General features: G+C 48.0%; 2 protein-coding genes across 2 annotated transcripts; one reads left to right on the top strand and one right to left on the bottom strand.

The window, feature by feature from the left end:
- Positions 1–304: 304 nt before the first annotated feature.
- Positions 305–12,377, top strand: CIAO3 (cytosolic iron-sulfur assembly component 3; the record flags this gene model as incomplete). Its single annotated transcript, XM_082006647.1, has 11 exons — positions 305–370; positions 1,909–2,004; positions 3,481–3,624; positions 3,946–4,078; positions 4,481–4,615; positions 4,946–5,064; positions 6,190–6,319; positions 6,567–6,639; positions 9,625–9,762; positions 10,826–10,983; positions 12,023–12,377. 11 exons carry the CDS (start codon positions 305–307, stop codon positions 12,259–12,261), a joined length of 1,431 nt encoding a protein of 476 aa, XP_081862773.1. The 3' UTR covers positions 12,262–12,377.
- Positions 12,378–16,386: 4,009 nt separating this feature from the next.
- On the bottom strand, positions 16,387–19,593 carry HAGHL (hydroxyacylglutathione hydrolase like; the record flags this gene model as incomplete). The annotated part of the gene is made up of 8 exons (XM_082006488.1): positions 16,387–16,552; positions 16,917–16,996; positions 17,083–17,184; positions 17,348–17,451; positions 17,624–17,732; positions 18,225–18,342; positions 18,423–18,487; positions 19,489–19,593. The coding sequence occupies 8 exons, from the start codon at positions 19,591–19,593 to the stop codon at positions 16,387–16,389; spliced, it is 849 nt and encodes a 282-aa protein (XP_081862614.1).
- Between the last annotated feature and the right edge of the window lie 1,019 nt (positions 19,594–20,612).

The raw sequence follows: 20,612 nt of genomic DNA, 5'->3' as shown, positions 1-20,612 counted from the left end.
TAACTAACTAACTAACTAACTAACTAACTAACTAACTGCAATATACCCGGCCCCTTCAGCAGCAGAACAGCCCTATCACAGTCCCTGCCGCCGCCTTTAACGCCTCTCCGCACAGCCCGCCCAGAACGCCTTGCGCATGCGCGCCCCCCCCCCGCGCAGCAGCCGAGGACGCCCCGCTCTACCCGCACATGCGCATCTCCGCCCCGTCGTCCTTTCCGGCAGTGTGGCGTTTCCCCTTTTACGACAGTGTGGCAACCCTTGTCCACCCCGCTAGCCTGCTACGGTCGGCGGCGGCGCGACCGGGATGGCGTCTTCGTTCAGCGGGGTGCTGCAGCTAACGGATCTGGACGATTACATCGGGCCCTCCCAGGTGGGTGCGGGCCGGGGACTGCCGAGGACGGGGGCGGCGGCGGCCCGGCCCTGCCCCCCGCCGCGAGAGCCGCGGGGTTGGCCCTGCCAGCGCCGCCTGGGGAGGGTGAGAAGATGGCGCTGAGGGGAGGTGGATGACAGCCGTGGCCGTGCCGCCGGCCGGGACAGCAGCTCTCGGCTTGGGCAGGGCCCCTCGGCTTGGCAGCGTGAGGGAGGCGGCACGGCGCGCACGGGGGCAAAGGGGCCGCGGCCGGCTGCCTTTCAGGCGTCTTTCGGGTGCTGTTAAATAAAATGCTAAAAGGGAAAAAAAAAGGAGAGCCCTTGCTGTCTCCTCCAGCCGGTGGGCAGGGAAAGGAGAGGGCAGCAACGCTGATCGGTGCAAGCCTCGTAAGAAGCGAAAGAGAAAAATCTTGGCCCAGCAGCCAGTCGGTCATCGCCACCCCGACCTGGAAACTGCCCTAGTAAATGTTAATCTAGACCTCTCAAAAAAAAACCAAAACTTAACCCTAAACAACGTTCCTTGCACACTACTCAACTGCACAGATGCTCATGCCGGCGTACAGGAGTGGGTGGTAGAGAGGTGGGAGTGAGCGGCAAGGATGGGTCAAGGCTATTCCTTTCGGAATCTTTGAGCACTAGCAAAAGTACAAAAGAGTAATCCTGACATGTACAGCAGAAAAACTATCCTGAAATGAGATCAGTGGAATGGGGCATAGCAAACCCCGTTAACTCTCCTTGCAGTACTTGGGTTTCCTAGTGAAGTCTTTCATGTAAATAATGCGACCCCCTTTTCTGTTTCAAGTAGAGATCGTTGTTTGGTTTATTCAGTGAGCATAACTGAAGAATTGTAATAACTTGTTTGTGATAGTCTTGGAATCTTGCAAAATGTAGTAAAGATGGATTAATTGGAGGGGGATGACTGAAAATATTGGCAGAGCAAGGATGGTAAAAGGCAAAGAGAATTATAGCTGGAGAAGTAGGACAAGGAGTCATGAGGTGCCTAAACAATAAAAATCTCACAAAATGCAAAAACACCCTTGAGACTTCATCACAGAACAACACAGAAAGATGGAAGCAGTCCATCTGACTCCGTCAGAGTCCTTTCGACATTAAATGAAACTTCATTGGCACTAGCCACATGTTGACTGTAGTGACCACGCCTCCATCGGTTAAAATTGCCATGAAGAATGCACGATCATCTGTAAGATTTTAGAGAGGAGGACTGTGCAGGCAAGCCTCTGTTCCTTTCAAGACTCCGTAAAACACAGCTGTGTTCTTCAGAAAGAACACCAAAATTGCCCTCTGTTTTTGGTATGATGCTGGAAAAGTGTTCCTTCTGTAAAAAAGGGGTAAGCAGTTTCTGCTTTTACGTTTTTGCCTTGGTGGTTATAGACGCTGTAAGTAAATCCAGCATAGCTTAAGGGAGAGTAAGCGGCATTCACTCTAGAACTAGTGTCTGGGTTTCTAGTTTCTATTAAAGGTACCTCTTTCACACTTCGTTGCTCATCTCCTCACTTTCAGGCTTTATTTCCCTTTCAGGAATGTATCAAACCTGTAAAAGTGGAAAAAAAGCCTGGAAAAGCAGCAGCTAAGATAAGAATTGAAGCAGATGGAAGCTATTTTCAGATCAATCAGGTATGTGTAATTTTTCTTCTTTGTTGTATAAAATGTCCAGAAAACATGAGTGTATTGTTAAGTATTTGAACAGTGTATGGCTATTTAATGCCTCAGAGAGGAGCAAGATGTTAGAAAAGTGTCGCTGTTGCTGTCAGCGTTCTTATATCTTTTTTCCGAAGTCCAACATTTTAGTTACGTGGTTTTATAGCAGTAATTCCAATTTTGTGTTGATCTTTTATGCTCTGAAACACTGACATCAATTAGCGATGATTTTCAGCATAAGAGCAGATAAGCTGAGAAGTCTCTTTTGCCATCAATACTTAAGTATTAGCAATTCCTAGAATATTTGAGACAATGTATTTTCTTACTGCGTTATGTCATACAGTGGAATGCTCACCCACAGAGAGATTCAAATAGATACTCTTAAATTTTGCTCTGATTTTTTAAATAATATTTCAAATTATTTGTTAAAAAGCCTGCAGAATTCGTAAGCCTCCTGCTTACAAAATTAATGACGAGTTTTGGAGAATTATTTTCCTGATACACAGAAAAGGTTAGCATTTCTTCGTTAACCAAGCTAGGAATTAATCTGGAAATGGTACTTTTAACTTTAAGCAGATGATGACCTTTAAAAAAGGGGGATACAGCACTTCCAAAGAAGTCTGGTTTCTTATTTTAAAATTTTAGTTTAGTAGTACCTAATTGCTCAGTCTATTTCTGAGTTTAGTGAGAAGTAACGTTTAAGAGGAGAGTCTCATGGGAAAACTGACTTATTCAGGTCAAATATTATGAAAAATATTTCCTTCCACACACTGTCCTTGATATGCTGCCATATACTTCTCCCATGAGTGTCCGTGTAAGTTTTGCACACAGAAAGATTGCAGAACACTTGGTATCAATTAAAAATGTTAGTAGTTTGTAGCTTGTAGTCTGGTTACACAATCTGTTTAGAAGGAGTGAAATTCAAGTTCTTGTGAAGAAACAGCTCCAATACTATTCAATAACATGAGCAGCATCTGATAGAGGTGACAGAGCTGGTACGCTTTCTCCAGCGTAATGTTCAATGCACACTGGAGACTGGTGCTTCAAAGCTTAGGATCTCTGTGGTCTTCAGTCTTCAGCCACTCACAAGTTGCAAAAATGAGCAAGATTTCCCTTTTGCTTTTGGGAAAGTATAAGCAATGTTTCAGAGCAATATCAGCCCACCAGATAGCACAAATAATTGTGGCCTGAACAACTGTTCTGTATTTGATGAAAGTTATGTTCTTGGTCTTGCTAAAATTTTCCTCCAAATAATCCTACAAAAAGCAGCAAACTTCAAAGATACTTGTGTTTCTCCTCATTTTACTAAATAGAAAAGATACTTTTTTAAAAGATTATAAACCGAGAGCATAAAAAGGGCAACATCTTTGTTACTAAGTATAGTAAAGGTGGGAAAACTGCTACCTAATTCTACACTGTGATCAGAACTGAGTCTAATCTGTTTCTTTCTAGGACGGAGGAGCACAAAAACTCGAAAAGGCTAAAATTACTCTCAACGACTGTTTAGCTTGTAGTGGCTGCATTACATCAGCAGAGAGTGTTTTAATCACTCAACAGAGCCACGAAGAGCTATGCAAAATGCTAACTTTTAACAAGGTAGGTGACAAGTCATGGCTGCAGAGTTTGAAAATCTTAGTAGGTTGGTGTGATGCATCTGCAGAAGCATGCGTGGTGACAGAGCACATAAAAATTAGTTTCAGAGATCTGAAGGATCCAAGGACATTCTCAGTGCACTGTTGTATTTTGCTGATTTTTAGAAGGTAATGATGGGTTTGGAAAGGACCTTTAACGTAGTAAGTTACTGACTTCAGAGTTAAGCTGGGAGATACTTTCTGATGTTCTAGTGTGCTAAAAGTTCTGCATGTGCCATATTAATATTGTCTGAACAGTGTTGTTGTCTCTTTTTTTTTTTCAAAGACTGCTGCTCCCAATGAACAGAAATTGGTGGTGGTTTCTGTTTCACCACAATCCAGAGCTTCACTAGCTGCAAGATGTAAAATGGATGTTCTGGAAACAGCAAAGAAGTTGACCGCGTTCTTAAAGAGTTTAGGTAAGCGTGGTATCGCGTTCTGTTAATCACAGAGGGGACTGCTGGGGTGTATGTTATGGGTAACTGTTACGGGCACACAAGGTTGATGTGATTTAACCTCCCTATGGACTCATAATGTTTCATAATTGTCATTAGCTAAAATGCAAACTGTCTGCAACTTCAGTCACATAATAAACTTGGAGTGATGGAAGGAAGGAACTTTACATTTTAGATTTGAATACCTCCTGTCACTTTTGCTCATCTTACTGTGCCGACGTGCTGAGGAAGAAGGTTCACTCTCAACTGCAGAGGTTGATACCTGTAAATAAGATGTCCAGTTTGAATCTGGTTTGGCTGGAGGCTTTTTGTTGTAGTTTGCCGTATCTTTCTTGTGAATTTTAACACAGATGCTGTACTGCCTAGGTGTACACTACGTGTTTGATACAACTTTCTCAAGAAACTTCAGCCTATTGGAGAGCCAACAAGAGTTTGTAAAACGCTTTCGGAAGCAATCTGAAGACAAAAAGGCTTTGCCAATGCTAGCTTCTGCCTGTCCAGGTATGGTATTAGATTAGTTACGGAAATAATAAAATGGCATACTAATAGTACACTAGGAAAAAAAAATCAAAAAGCTAGTCAGAAAAGTTGAAATGGATAAATGTCTTCACAATACAAAGAGATCTCTGTGTTAATAGCAGTAGTCATCTATACAGTTACCTAATGATCTCTAGAACGAATTTTGTGTTACACTTCCTTTGCTTCTTTTGCTGAAGTGAGGCTGAAAATGGTTATTAATGGGTACTAAGCCTGGGGTTGGGGGAAGGGTAGGCAGGGCAAAGGGGTGCTTGTTATTTTTTTAATTTAATTTGCTAATCACACTGTTATCAGGTTGGATCTGCTATGCAGAGAAAACCCATGGCAGTTTCATCATTCCTTATATCAGTACCACCAAGTCTCCACAGCAGGTCATGGGGTCCTTGATCAAGGGCCATTTTGCAAAACAGCAGGTAAGGGTCTGAAGTATACTGTGCTTAATGGCAAACTGCTAAAATTTAACACTTTAAGCTGCTTTTTTTTTTATTTTGCTACATGTTATACATTAGAGTTTAAAGGTAAAAATTATCCTGCAGAAGCCAGCAAAGGCAGCATCTTTCTCACTTCCATTTTATCTAATTAGAAGTTAGCAACTAGGGCAGTAACTCTAAGCGCATGCTGCACAGACTACTTAAAACCTCTGCATGTTATTTGGGAAGGCTAGAGAAACTTATTCTTCAGTGTCTTTGTGCTTCCATCTTGTCTGCGTGTGGTATTTTCATGTTGTTTAAAGTTCATGAATAGCTTAAAATAAATCATCCTAAGACAAAACTTCAGTCAGTGCATACGTGCAGTTCATGTCTAAAAATTACTTGCTCGTTCCCAACTTAATGTTCTGTCTCAGTTTGACTTGGTTAGAGACTGACAACAGAACTTTTGGAATCTTTCCAAATGTAAATTTGATATTTAGAGACTAGAGTTATGCTAATAGCCTAGATTTGTCCAGTAAGAAACTTAAGCACCACTTCTGATTGTATGATTTATTGTCCATTAACGAGCAGTGGTTTAACACTTGCATTAAGTAAATGCTGACATCTGCATACTTCTTACAAAAATTGGCAGCTGCTGAGAATATTTGGCACAAGATGCTAAAACAATGGCCTTGAGTCAATGACTTGTTTCCTTGGCCTGTACTTATTTCTTGGATGGTCATGAGGTTTTTGTCTGACACCAGATCATTTCTTAGTTGCCAAAGCAGGGGCTGGATTTTAGTAGCGTGGAGAAAGCATATTCTCTAACGGCATAATTAGGAATTCACTTCACTAAGTGGCTTTGGATCATCTGCACTAGCAAAAGGAAGGGGTGGCAAACCTGTGAAAGACCACCCTGCTGACACTTGTTACCTATATATAAATGTGCATGTCTGTATATATGTGTGTGTGTGTATATATATATAAAAAAGCTCAGTAATAGTGGAGACTATCTCCAGAGACGTGGTAACACTAGTTTCATCATTCTCATTTTTACCTGGAAAACATCTCTCTCGAGATAGGTTTGGTATTGGCCAGTCCAACTGCACAGCTTTGTCTTTCTTCCAGCACTTAACACCTGACCAGATATACCATGTAACAGTAATGCCTTGTTACGACAAAAAGCTAGAGGCTTCAAGGCCAGACTTTTTCAACCAAGAGTACCAAACTCGTGATGTGGACTGTGTAATCACCACAGGTAAGTAGAGCCAGAGGTAGTCCAGCTAATTTCTGTAAGCCTCAGAGCAAGGCGTTTGCTAGTTTTGATAACCTTTTGTCTCTGATGGAGGACGTAGTGTATGGATATTGCTGTATAATTACACTTTAATAATGTGTCAGCTCAGGTCCTGGTAAAGATTGCAGGTACAATCTTACGTACGTATCTGTGGATTTTGTTTTCCTTTATCCCCAAATAAGAACTTTTTATATCTGTGGTTCTGTTTTAGGAGAAGTGCTAAAGTTGTTGGAAGAAGAAGGTGTATCTCTATCAGATGTAGATCCTGCTCCTTTGGATACCGTGTAAGAACAAAATCTCATTTGCATCTTCAGTCTTGTTCTTCTTCATCCAGTATTTGTAGATTTTTTTCAACAGCATTTGCCTTTCCACTACTGTTCTACACTAGGCTAAGTGTGTTTGCATTTGTTTTGTTTTCTTGTGTCACTTGAGTCCGTACAATTGTGCATTAAAATACTTAATCTACAGAATATAATGAATTTCCACTTTTGGAGAATCTGTAACTATTTGTTCTAGGTTTTAGTAGTCCAAGGGTTATCAGCTCTCGCTGTAAATCAGCAGGATTGCTAGAATTAGCTCAGTAAGAGTATAATGGCAAAATAATTGTGCAGAGAAGTACAAATTGCATGACAGTCATTTACTTCAGTTACTGTTATTCACAGTATAGCTGGTGGAATCCCACAAAAACCTACCTGCAGACTTTGAAAAGTGAAAGAATCTAGATCAGTGATAAAAGAGTTTGCTAAAAGAAAGCCTGTTATTGCACTGCATCCAGTTTGCTTGTATCTGTTCCTAGTTATCAGAGCTACTGTAAGGATTCCAGAATTAAAGCATAAATAAGTAATATTTAGGTCACTCAGCTAATCTCTAGGAGTCTTTATTTGTAAAAAAGTGAGATCTAAAACGTGTGCAAACCAGGTGAAACTTCAGTTGCTTCAACTGAAAAGTAACATCTGGTTAAGTGACAACAGCACAGAGATCTAAGTGACTACGGAAACATTAAAATCACATTTTACTCGTCTAGATTGACCTGTGGTGGTGGTTCTGCACTGAGGACTAAACCAAGCATTCTCTTCTTCTCTTTAAAACAAATGTCTTTGTAGCACTTTGTACCTAAACAAACAGAAAGGCTACACATGCAGCAACCTTTAAAAATTATAAAAGCTGATTAAGTATATGATTCAAAAATATATTTTTTTATTTGTTTTTTGTTGGATACTCCAAATATGTGGCATCTAGCACATCCTTTTCATGTAAGGGATACCTCATTTAAAAAAGAGATTTAAAATAACGTGCATGCCCAGAGCCCGTTTCCTTCTACTCAGTTTCAGTGGATCGGTAGGTGTAGGTTTCACACAACACATTTACTAGCACAGATCTGCTTATGCACACTTTTTCCAGGATTAAGTGTCTTTTTCCGACATAGTGTATGCACAGATTGCTTTCACATCCAAAAAGAAAAGTATCCTCAGCTATAGTAAATGTCTGCATCGTTAAGTCCCAGAAGTGCAACTTCAAAAGTTGCCCCTGTAAACGAGTACTTCTGTTCTACCTGCTTTATTGTTACACTACTAACAAAAAATAGAGGAGAAAAAAAAGATTCTGAAGTGTTTGGTTCCCTTAGGAAATGACATTATGGAAGTGTCAGTTATAACATAGAACTGAATGTCTAATTACTTGATAAAAATCTCTGGCCAACTTCTTAGGAGTGCATTCTGAGCACTAGGCCTCATGCTTGTGGTGATAAAGTGCCTCTATAACCTTTTGCTAGCTTTAACATACTCGGTAAATTGACTGGTTACAAACAGCACGTATTCCTCAGAACTGGGAGCGTTCACATAAGCAGTCCAATGGCTGTTGTTCTGCTTTATCCTCCAGCACGTGGAAAAGCCCATTAAGAGGTTATTACATTTGGCAGCAAGAATGAGATAAAGTGCCAGAAATCCCAGGACTTTTGCTGGTATAACCGTTTGCTCCAAGCCAGCGCTGAAGCTTACTGGCAGCCTCATTTTAAGAGAGTAGCAGTACGTGAGACCAGACACACTGAAACATTTTGTTAATGAAGCTCAGTTCCTGTAAACAAGATCAAATTAAAAATAGTTTCTGAGGGTGATTGCAGGCTAAAGTGTTGCCTTCTGCAGTTCTTCCAAAGCTAAGATTTTATCTGCAAGAGGCAACATCTTTGATTTGACTTGAAACTCTTTGGCCTGAATTCAAGTGTTTTCCCTTCTGCAGCTGTTAGTAGGAGAATACAAGTGTCACTGCCTGATGAGTGCTTATAAGCAGATCCCTCATCTTGTTATTCTCTCCTAACAAAAGCTATTGTTGTGGTTTCCATCTGGCGAGCTATTCTCAAGAAACATCTTGACCTCTGAATAGTTGGTTGTGTTTTGGTGTGTCAGTGAGACGGAATTAGTTGTGCAGAACTAGAATTACAGAACTCATGTCAACGTAGTTATTCAACACCAAAAGTGTGTTGAACTTGAAGCAGGATCCTGCTGAGGATGGCTGTGTGTGGAGCAAATGTCCTGGCATCATTAGGTTTGTTCACCTTTGTTACATGTTAAGCACATGAAACCACAGCAACATGGATTTCATCTCTGTGTGCTTGGTGTCATAGCACTGATACCTCCCAGAAGTGTCTCTCATCCCAGCAACCACATCTAGAGTAGCTGATTTCAAAAAATTTGTTGTAACGCAGAACTAGAGCTTTCAATAATGAACTCTGCTTTTGTTGATGTTGCAGAAAAGCTTTAGCACTGATGAGATGTCTCTTGACTGAGACAGGGCTTCTGTTAGGTTGTGTTCTCCAGGAGGAGCATAGCTTGCGCAGACCCATATGACCAACACTTCATTATTTCCCTCCTCCCATTTCTAAGTGTAACCCAGGATGTTTGTAGAGGTATTAAACAGAAAGCTAACAAAATATGTGCGTCAGCTAATTGTTCTTGTAATGCAAACATTCCCAAACATATTTTTGACACACAAAGATTAAGTTGGCAGTGCATGGGTCAGGCCCTTTTGTGGCATGTGACAGTATTTCCACTGAGCTTGACCCAAGCAATGCTAGGCAGCAGAGGGTTAAATCTGCTGGGTTCTGAAGTTATAAATAGTTGGTTCCCAGGAGAAAGGGAAAAGTTAGGAGCTCAAAGGGAGCTGGTCTGTGGCTTGTTTTGTTGCTTTTGAGTCCCCTGGACCTTTGTGTTTGTGCTGGCTGTTCTGTTTTATCAAAGATTCCCCTAAAACTGCGTCTTGTTCCTTTCCCACAGGTTTGGTAGTGCTGCAGAAGAGGAGCTCACAGGCCACTCTGGAGGCGGTTCTGGTGGCTATCTGGAGCACATATACAAGCATGCAGCCAAGGAGCTCTTTGGAATTCAAGTGGATACAATTCAGTACAAGCCTTTAAAGTAAGAAGTTTAAAGTCCTACAGAAAGCACTATTTTTATTGCAGTACTGTTCATGCTGTTGTCTTGCTGACGGGCTGAAACTTTCTGCACAATGATGTTAAACATTTTACTTCAAGGCATGGGAATTGGCTTCTAACTCCCACAGTTGCTGAGCAATAAATCAGCCAGCGCTCCGTGCAGCCTTTCCCTTGGAGACTTCAAGTCCCTTCACCACCCACACACTTTATTTTGGCCTGATGGATTTTCACGGTATCAAGTTGCAGACAATTTTTAGAGTAATTCAGAAGAGCTTGCGTGGATCTGGGCTTCCTCACCTGCAGTCAGAGCAGTAAAGTAGATGTGTTACTAATCTAGCTATCACAGAACAGAAAATCTTGTGTCAGGGCTTTGGGGCTCTGTTTTAACTATGTTGTGGTAAGAGAGAAAACAAGTCACTTGAGTTTGGGCATAGAGGCTCATTCAGCCGAGATTCCTGCTAGCTTCCCAGTTATGATATTAATGTACCATTTGTAATGAATTATATCCCTGCTTAGCAATATTTATGTTTAGGATTCTCTGGTCTAGGAAGCAGAAGGAACAGTCCCCCAGAGTCTCAATATTAAATACTTGATAAAAATTGAATTACTTATTCTTTTATCAGGAACAGGTATTTCTACTAAGCTTAGGAGTCTGGAAGCCTTCAACAATGGTTTGCTCCCTGGTTTTATGACCCGCTAACAATTTAAAAGTTTCCTCAGTGGCCTCACTAATGTATAAGTTGGCTGAAGCCAACTCAGAAGGCCTATCACAATGAAACTTTTGTTGAGAGGCCCCATTTGCTTAGATGTTAAGGATTTATTCAACACAGGTGGTCTTCAGCAAACTCAGTTTGGGTGGCAGGTCCTCAAACAAGATTGAAAAAGGATTTGTAAGCAAGTTCCTTCATCTTCTGTTTGGATGGCAAAGAACTAGGACAGCTTTCTTGAATAAGATTTCACAAAGAACTTAGTTTTAGCACAGGCCTCTTTGAAGTTTAAAATAGAACTTAATTGGATAAGACATTTTCTCTGCTCTTGTTCGTCAGAAACAAGGACTTCCAGGAGGTGACACTGGAGAAGGATGGAGTAGTCCTGCTCCAGTTTGCTTCAGCATACGGGTTTCGAAACATACAGAACTTGGTGCAAAAGCTGAAACGTGGGAAATCGCCCTATCACTATGTTGAAGTCATGGCCTGCCCATCAGGTAAGACTGCACAGGGATTTCACTGTCGCAATCTGCAGCTGCAAGAAGCTATATGAAAATATAACTAAAATAAAACAACAACAGGCAATTTCTCACCTCCTGAATATTGTGGCAAAGCCTTTAAACTCTTGAGAACTGATAGTCACAGCATCAGAATTTCAGAGGTGTTTGTGTGTATATTTTCCTACCTAGAAGCTAGTAATTCTTCAGGATTTCAGTAATTAAATTTAAATGCCATTACACAAAATCTGCATAATTAGTGCTTTTAAGGAGGTCATCCTGGTTTTCTGAGCTCTTTGGTAAATGGGGACATTCTTCCTCTAAAATTGCACAAAATTGACCGTCACACTTTTAGAGATTGCTTGCTATGGCTAGTGAAGGAAGTCTCTTTCTACCTGTGTTATTCGCTTTTCCACTTTGTGCAAGCACTCCTTTTTCTCCCTCCTGGTTCTCTTCGAATCTGCTAGCAGAGAGCATGGGCAGCTTGAACGCAGCCTGAAGTGATGCTGAGCTGCCACTCTGAGCAGCCGCGCTCTGCCCGAGGCTCTGCGCGACTCCCAGCCCAGAAGGCTGCTCAGCACCAGGACACCACTCAGGGCAGCCACATGCTGCCTAACTCAACTCGTGCTGCAACTCTTCCCCAACACCAAACCCAGAACATACTGCAGGCATGTTTATCTTACCTTCAGTTGAGACTCCAAGGTTGTTCTCACCTGGATTGTGTCCTGGCCCTTTTCTGGGGACATGAGAGCCCGAGCTGCCTGCCGCTTGCCTCTGCTTCCCTGGCAGGTCCCAGCCTGCCTTGGCAGCGCTCTGGCTGCCGGCCGACCTAGCGCTGGGGCACACCAGGCCAGTGATCTCCCTGCTGGTGTTAGATAACTGGGGAGTAAGCCACAATTATAATGGTGTTTTCATTTCTGTAACTGCTTGCAGGTGCAGAGTAAATTAACTGTCATTTGGTTTTGTTCTGGTTTTTTTTCCTGATAAAGCTGAAGTGCTTTCTAAACGCAGTGACATTTTCTCACTTTGTTGCACGTAGGCTGTTTAAATGGAGGTGGTCAGATCAAACTAGATGGTGAATCCAGCAAGGACCAGCTTCAGCAAGTTGAGAGGTTGTACGAGTCTCTTAAGACTGAAATTCCAGAGAAGAACCAGACTGTAAATGAACTGTATGAGCAGTGGCTGGGTGGTGCGGAGTCAGAAACGGCTGTGAAAGCTCTGCATACAGAGTACCACGCGGTGGAGAAAACAAGCACTGGATTTAACATCAAATGGTGAAGACTGACGCCGTGAAGCCCAGATACAGATACTCAGTGCCTTTTTAACTCAATTATATTTAAGATTCTCAAAAGACAGCTAAAGTTCTGTGCCATCACTGGGAGTTTGCAATTTCTGACTCTCGTTAGGGATAAGAAGGTAATGTGCATATAAGCAGGCAATATTAACTCTTACAGCTTTATAATTATTGAAGTGATGTAAATAAAAACCAAAAGCTGACTTAAAACAAATGTCAAAAGCAGCAGTAATGCATCCTAGCCTCTACACAGTCTTTAAGGACTAAATCTGCACTCCCTTTACAACCCTATTCCTGCCAGAACTGATGAATTTAAGGTACTGACAGGTTTGGCTTGCAGTAGACTGTAACCTCACTGAGATGAGCTTTATGCTACACGATGGTATTGCTTGTCCAGGCCTTGCTGTATTTTCACAGCACTAAGTTTTATGGCTGTCTCCGTAGGGACATCCTTATTTAGCTATAAATGGTCTAATTAGTCCTTGGGTTCTGTTTTTCCATTCCACTGCCCCTGACTGGCTGCCCTCGACGTCCAGCTGCAGTATCTGCCCTGTCAGAGAGGGTGGGCACCAGCATCATCTCTAGAGCTGTTTTATTGCCTGCTGAAATGTGACTTGAGTGAATGTTTAAGAAGAAAAAGCTAGAGTGATTTTGTTTTTCCCCTTTAATTATAACAATTGTCTCTAACTCTGGACAATTACATCTCTTTCTCTCCCTAAATACACAGTAGGAGAGTCACAGAATTGCCACATCTACCCCATCCTCAGCAGGATTATACTGACGGATAATATCCTTAAATTCAGAGAAAACAATTTTTTACAGTGTTTCGAGTAAGAATTTATTGCCAGCTTTCTTTCCAAAGAAGGACAAAGTCCTTGGTGTCTCTCAAAGGTGTTACTTTACAAAAGTTAAGGCGGCTGTGAGATGTAATCATTACAACAGGTACTTTACCAGAACAATCCAAGAGGTTAGTAAAAACACATCTGGTTTAATGCAGCGTATTACGATGCCTTGCCAGAAGACAGATGGATGTGAAGGAGATTTGGTCTTTTGTTACTGGAGAGGACATGTGCTTGTCTTGCCATCTGTATTTTTACATACAGGTATTTTCAGAACTATTCACAGAAAAACAACTGAATTAATAACTCTGGTTTGGTCTATTTAATCTGAATATTGGTTTTTCTGGAGTTACAATGTGCATGGGGAGGGGAAGGCAGTAGTGGGAGGATTTGCAGCTGTACCTGAACTCAAGGGGAAGGAAGGGACAGTGGCAGATGTGGAATCTCTCCTTGTGAGTGCTGTACCTGCAGGTGAATAGGAACTTAAGAATTGCGGTATTGAATCACTTCACTATTTCTCCTTTTTCCAGTTACTGCTATGTGAGGAAGAAGGATCCTGCAGAAAGTAGCGTTAAGTGGACGAAAACTGAAAACAAAGCTGACAGATTGCTTTGTTCCTTCAGAGTAAATACAGATGGAGCTGGTTACTGCATCTAGTCCAGATTGAAACCTTGCCCGGACCCTCTTCAAAGATAACCCTCACCCAGTTACTGCTGACCTTGAGCTTAGGGCTGTCAAAAAGCAAAGCTGTCAGACCTTGACCTGCCTCTTGTAACAGCTCCTCTGGCAGTATTTGGCTCTGTCTTTCTCAAAGCCTCCTCCCTTCTTGATTAAAAGTACGCCAACACTGTCAAAGACTTTTTTTTTTTATGTTTTTAATTAAAAGCTTTGCATTTTTCAGGTGGTGTTGATCAATCAGTGAATTCACAGTGTTCATAAGGCAAGAATCTCCCACTGCTTCCCCCTCCCCAGCCTATTCATTTTACAAGCAAGTTGGTAGCTTCAGCGAATGCCCTTTTCCATGCATAGATGGGTAACACACGGTCTTATGCCAAACCATAACATTTTCATCCACAGCAAGAGATGCCACTGCCAATGCAAAGTCAGCCCAATATGCTGAAGTGCTGAGATCATAAACTCTGTACATCAGTGCAAAAGAAACACGTTGTTTCTGTTGAGAACATGCACATCAGGCCAGAAGCGCAGAAATAAATAAAGCTAAATTAGCTGTAGATTAAACGGGGGGGGGGGGGGGGTGGTGTCTACGTTTTGTCTCTTCTCCAGTTACCAGGTGTTAAAGCCATCAGAGGACTCTCCACTCTGAACACAGCGAGAGGTCGGTGCCTACAGCCACTCCTGGGTGTCTGTTCTTTGCTGTGGTATCAAGAACAGCCTGACTTTCTCCCAGCCTTTGAGCTGCATGCTGCTGCTATCAACGTAAGCAGACTCGGCGCTAGTTCAGGAACCCTCCCTGCATGCACATGGGTGCATCTCTGCACCCAGTAAGAATAAAATCCCAGCGGAACGCCCAGGTAACATCTACAAACTGTACCGTGATACTTAAACTGAGAAACTCTGAGGCAATAGTACCAAGGCAACTTGTGCAGCAGGATTAATTCTTCCCCTCTTGTGAGGGAGAGTAAATTCTAACATCATAACTTAAAAAAAGGAAAAAAGAAAACCTTATTCCAGTTTCTAGCAAGGGAAGAAACAGCCACAACCAGGCTTCAGTGGTAACGGATGCAGTTCACAGTCCACACATGAAAGATCCTGAAGTCAACTCTATTCCAGTGTTGGGAGCTATAAAATTTATCATCAACGCTGCTTAAAATGCCAACATATGGTAAGGGATTATGGGACCAACTCCTCTGCTCCCCTGTTTTCATTTAAACTACGCAGAACACAGCAACACCGAGACAGTTGCCCGCACTCTGCACGTTGAGGTAAAGAAGGAAGAGACACGTGCGGCTGTCCCACTGAAGCAACCTGTCCAAGCCCAGACCCTTTGGAGGGATTTTCATAGCTAGTTACAGAGCTACCATCAAGGCCTATTTTTTCCCCCAAAAAAGAAAACTACTGGTTTGCAATGTACCTCCCCACCACCTACAAATAAAAGCTTTGCACATTTCTCAGCCTTTAAAAAAAATATAATAATACAGTACTGGTTTTGCACAAACTGCAGGCTGAAGGCTGCAAGCTGAAGAGGCTTAAGAGCCCCAGCTGCTCCCTAGCTCTTGTTCTAGAGATGAGGCAACGTACATGTAGGTTTCAGCCAAGTGTTTTCCAGTTTTTTGTCTTCGGGGGGAAAAAACAAAAAGCAGCAACAGACGTGTAGCAGCATGTTGTTGTTTGCTGCCTAAAAACTGTCACACCTTGAAAAGTATTTTACAAAGCCGGTGGCTTACCACACTCTTTTCTCCAGGCCTGAACTCCACCTGAACGCACTCTGCACGCTTTACGTGGTTTGGATGGCTCCCATAAGTCAGCGATGGCGTTACAGATCCCTACGCAATGATTCTATGCTGGCCTACTATAAAAATAGGGGAAAAAAATACCCAAATGCCACTGCAGCGAGGGTTTCTGTTAGCCCAGGTCTGGGGTCAAGCAGGCACTGCTGAACGCCAGCGAAAACGTGTCCCCAGGAGGGCACAGGGACGCCGGAGCGGGACAGGCAGGGCCAGGAGGGTTTCCCCGGCCCCCGCAAGGCTCCGCTCCAGCCGACCCCCCAGGAAGCGCGGTGCAGCACCCAGGCCTGGCAGGACGGCAGGCAGGAGCGCCTTACAGCCCGATGGGGGCCGGCTGGTCCGTGGGGTACGGCACCACGGCCCCCCAGCGGCCCCCACCTTTTCCGTACCCTCCCCTGGCTCCCGCAGGCAAAGGGCGGCAGGACGGGCGGCAGCTCCCGCACCCACCAACCTGGACGTTGCGAGCCGGGGGGTCCTCTCCCCCGACACACCTCCTGACCAGCAGCAGCCGCAGCCCAGTGGCCGGCGGGCCGTAACTGCTGCCTGAGCTCGCTGAAGGCACCCACGCAGCCCCGTCCCCCAGGGACCGGGCGCTCAGCAGAGTTCCCACAGGCCAGGGGAGCCACGCACGGCACTGCAGGGAGCAAAGCAAGAGCAGCCTCAAAACAAGCAGGTTAAAGACAGAAACCACTTCCCAAACCGCCGAGTCTTGCGGGAGTAAGTCAGAGCCAGATGGACGCAGCCCCGGGAGGAAGGCCCCACCGCGACGGGGATGCTGCGTTTCGGGAGCCACCGCCGCGGCTGCTCACTTCTTTTCGAGGAAGGGGCTGAAGAGTCCCCAGTCGAACGCGAGCATGGCCTGGGGATTGGGCCGCTCCTTGGGCTTCTTGAAGTTATCCTTCTCAGTGCGGAGGGTCCTCAGCACCTCCACCGGGTCCATTTTGCCCGTGAACTTCTGCAAGGGCTCCTCCCTGCAAGGAGACTGGCTCTGCTGTGACCGTGGGGGACAGGATGGGGACCGCCCTCCCCAATGGGACCCCAGCGCACACCAGGACGGACAATGGGGGAGTCACCATCCCAGGTGGCTGCCGGGCACAGGGGGCCTGTCTGCGGGTACCCCGTGCTGGGCAGTGCGGGACCCTGCATCCGGGCACCCTCCCCTCCCTCGGGCTTGGATTTCCCACCAGCTAGCAAAGCCACGGGAGAAGAGGTGATGCTGGAGGGAAAAGGGGAGCAGAGCTTGGGGGCAGGACCAGCCAGCCAGGGCCCACCCACCCCCGGCTCCGTTTGGGGTTGACGGGCCCTTCGTGCCCCCAAGGCACCGGTACTGCTTACGTGACCCGCAGGAAGGGGTTGTAGAGGAACTCCTCCTGCAGCGTGGAGGGCACCGTGGGCAAGTCCTCATCATCCCGCTGCTGCCGAGGAACCAGAGATATCCAAAAACCCACCAGCACCCAACAACCCCTTCAGCCCTCACCCTGGCCGGGGCACAGCCACTTACTTTGGCCCACGCAAGTTTCTTCTTCACTATTTCATTCTCCGGTTCCACTTTCAAGGCGAACTTGAGGTTTCGGACGGTGCACTCGTGGCCGCAGAACACCTTCTGCAAGGCCAGCAGGAAGCACCTGGCATCACACGTGTGCCCAGTGCTAGGTCCGACCCATCCTGGTCCTGCTGCAGCCCCAGCAACGGGCACTGCCAGCCTTGAGCCCACTCATAATTTTGGGGTCCCTAGCCAGGCTGGGGCTGAGATGCTGGGAACTCACCGTCTCCTTCGGCAAAGCCCCCAGGATCTGGGTGAGGTTGGTGTACATCTGCTCTGCCGTCCCCTCGAAGAACTTCCCACAGCCTCCCACGAACAGGGTGTCACCTGTGGAGAAAGGGGTCTGGGCACAGAGGGGACCCTGTCCCCGCTGCCGGCTGGGAGCCCCCACGTGCTGGATTTGCCCTGTGAGCGCCAAGAGCCGGGGGGACAGGCAGCACCTGGGCAGCATGGCCCATGTCCCCAGCACCCATGGGTGCATGCTGGCAGGGTGGGGTACCTGAGAAGAGAGCCGGAGCGTCCGGGGAGCCGTCCTCCCACATGAAGTAGCACATGTGGCCCGAGGTATGGCAGGGGGTGAAGAGGCACCTCACCCGGATGGCCCCGAACTACGGAGAGAGAGGGTCAGGACTCCGCTGGGGTCACCCCAGCCCTGACAGGCAGCCAGAGCCCCCAGATCTCCTGAAGACCCACGGCATCGCCTGTCTGGGGCTCAGTGGGTCACAGATGCAGTGAGGTACGGCGGTTTGGGCGAGTGCCGGGTTCCACGGTTCTGCTCCCACAGTGTTTAGCCACAGGGCGCCGGGAGAGGATTGAGTCCCCCAGTGCAATCCCAAACGGGCTGGGAACGGGACGAGGTTTCTCCTCCAGTCCAGCCCTGAGCCCACTTATCCACACCAACAACCTCCCCAGAGTACAGGGAGACCGGGCATGGCCCCGGCCGGGCACCAAGCCGGTGCCGCACCGCTGCAGACTGTGCCATTGCCCGGCTCCGCTCCCCACCGACCCAGCACCATGCCAGCTGCAGCCGCCCCGCGGGGCAGGATCTGTGCACAGTGGGCCGAGCCCTGGCGCGCTCCCACAGCCCTACGGCCACGCACCATCAGCTCCTGGTTGTGGGTGACCTTGTGCGTCAGGGCCCCAATCCGCTCGTCGGCGCCGTACACGCGCAGGCCAGGGCAGAGCCTCGCCAGCTCCTCGTTGCCCCTCGCGTGGTCCCTGCACCGGCAGAGGAGAGAATGGGCACCCGGTCCCGCATGGGGCACGGCCGCCCCCGGCCCCCCACTCGTGGCACTTACCAGTGGTGGTGGGTGGTGAGGACGGCTCTGAGCACCACGTCCTCCTTCCTGATGATTTCCAGCAACTGAAACAGACCCAGAGCAGAAGGAAGTGAGCGCGCAGAGAGGTGACACGCGCACCATGGCTGCTACCGCCGCACAGCGCAGCCGTGAACAGCCAGCGCCCGCCGTGCCCGTCCCAGTGTAGGATCTATCCCGTATGGCATCGCTCTGCAGGCCAGCAGACCAGGGCAGAGAAAACAGTCAAAAAACACTGCTGCACAATGAGAGGATGAGGGTGGGACGAAGGCTCAGTTCCCCACGCCCAACCCCATCGTGCAGAGAAGAGCAGGCGGACCGTGGGGTACGTCCCCCCCCCTCCTGTGGGGACGGCAGCTTTTTCTGGCCGGTGCTTTCGCAGCGTAAGCACGAAGGTGCAGCACAGGCCATGCAACCCATCCTGGCTTCTCCGCTATGGTGAGGGGCCGCGTGGGGCTGCCAGCCCCGCGGCTCAGCTGCCAGGAGGTTTTTAACGCCAACTTAAAATCCATCGCTGCCAACCAACCCTCTGGCTGCGCCTGATTACGTTCCCCAAAGAGAAAGGAAACGCCCGAGTCAGCAACAAACGCTTAAAAACCGCGACAGCGTTTGCACGACGTGCAGCAGCTGAGGGTGGCACAAGGGTGTCAGCAGGCAGGGGGACCACCGGGGTCACGGCGGCCACTTGCCTTCCCGGCCAGCCCCCCGCAGCACGGCCCGCCGGCTGGCTGCCGGAAAACGGGACCTCTCGTGGAGACGCGCTCCAAAGCCCTGTTTCAGGTTCTTCTCACTTGCTTGGGGGCCTGCGTGGCCGCCAGCTCGTGGAAATCCCCCCGCAGCCTGGGAGCGGGTGGGAGAGGGGCCCAGTACGCACCCCCACTCGTGAGGGCTGAACAAGGGTCGACCCCGCCGCCGGCAGGATGCTCCACGCATATGCAGCCCACTGCATGCAAAGACCCCACACGCCAACCCCGCGTGGGGCCACCACCACGGGCACGATCCCTGAGTGGGACCCCGCAGCCCACCCGGGACGCGAAGAGCCTCTCACCCTTTTGGGGACGGCGGCGTCCACCGCAACGGCGTCCCGGGTGCTCTCCTCAATGACCAGGTACATGTAGTTGTCCTCCAGGACAGAGATCACCTTCACCTTCATGGTCCCCCACCAGCGCCGGCCGCGGGACACGGGGGGGCCCGGCCCCACGAAGCAAAACAGGGGGGTGGCCCCAGCCCCACAGAGCAAAACGGGGGGGGGGGAGGGCGGCCCCGGCCCCAGGCAGCCGCGGGGCGAGGACGCGCCGGACTATGCCGCCCCCCCTCCTTCCCAGCCCCGCCGCGTCGCCCCCGCCCCCCCGTGAGGGAGTCCACGCGTGACGCGGCCGCTACCTGCGCGCGGCGCCGCCGCCCGGAGCCCCGCGTGGCCCCTCCCCGCGGCGGGCGCGCGCGTCCCGCCCCCGCCGGTGCAGTGCGGGGCGGATCACGCTGCGTGGGGCGGGGTGACATCCCGCACGGCCCCCGGCGCGGTGCGTGGGGGCTTCCCCGTTTTCTCCCCGCGCCTACACCACTCGGTGCAATGCGGCTCACGGAGCTCGGGGGTAAACCCCGCCCCCCGTGGGAGCCAGAGGGAGTGAAACACCCACCCGGCGTTTCATCGTGGGCCCCCACATCCACGCGCGGGGCCCCACGGCTGCTCCTGCCAGCCAAGCACGCACGGCCGAAGGTGCAGGGGCGGCGGGCAAGGAGGAAGGTGGTGGCACACCCTGTCACCCCCCCCTCCCCCAGACCCCAAACCTGCAGCCTGGCCCCTCGCCTCGCCCCCAGGCCCAGCCCAGCACCCAGAAACGAGAGGGACAAGGAGGTCCTGTCCCGGGGGGCTGGGGGGGTGTCGGATCCCACCAGGCCTTGGAAACCTCAGTGACACAAGATCACAGAATCATTAAGGGTGGAAAAGATCATCAAGCCCAACCATCAATCCAACACCCCCACGCCCACTAAACTGTGTCCGAAGTGCCATGTCCACAGGTTTTTTGAACACCTCCGGTGCTGGGGACTCCACCACCTCCCTGGGCAGCCTGTGCCAATGCTTGACAACTCTCTCCGTAAAGAAATCTTTCCTTAGATGGTGTGGAGGGGGCTTGGACGCCGGCACTGCCCTCCCGCAGGGCCAAGCTGGAG

The sequence above is a fragment of the Phaethon aethereus genome (genome assembly GCF_964289735.1).
Source record: "Phaethon aethereus genome assembly, chromosome: 15".
In the NCBI taxonomy this organism is placed as follows: Eukaryota; Metazoa; Chordata; class Aves; order Phaethontiformes; family Phaethontidae; genus Phaethon; species Phaethon aethereus.
This window is presented reverse-complemented; position numbering and strand designations above follow the sequence as displayed.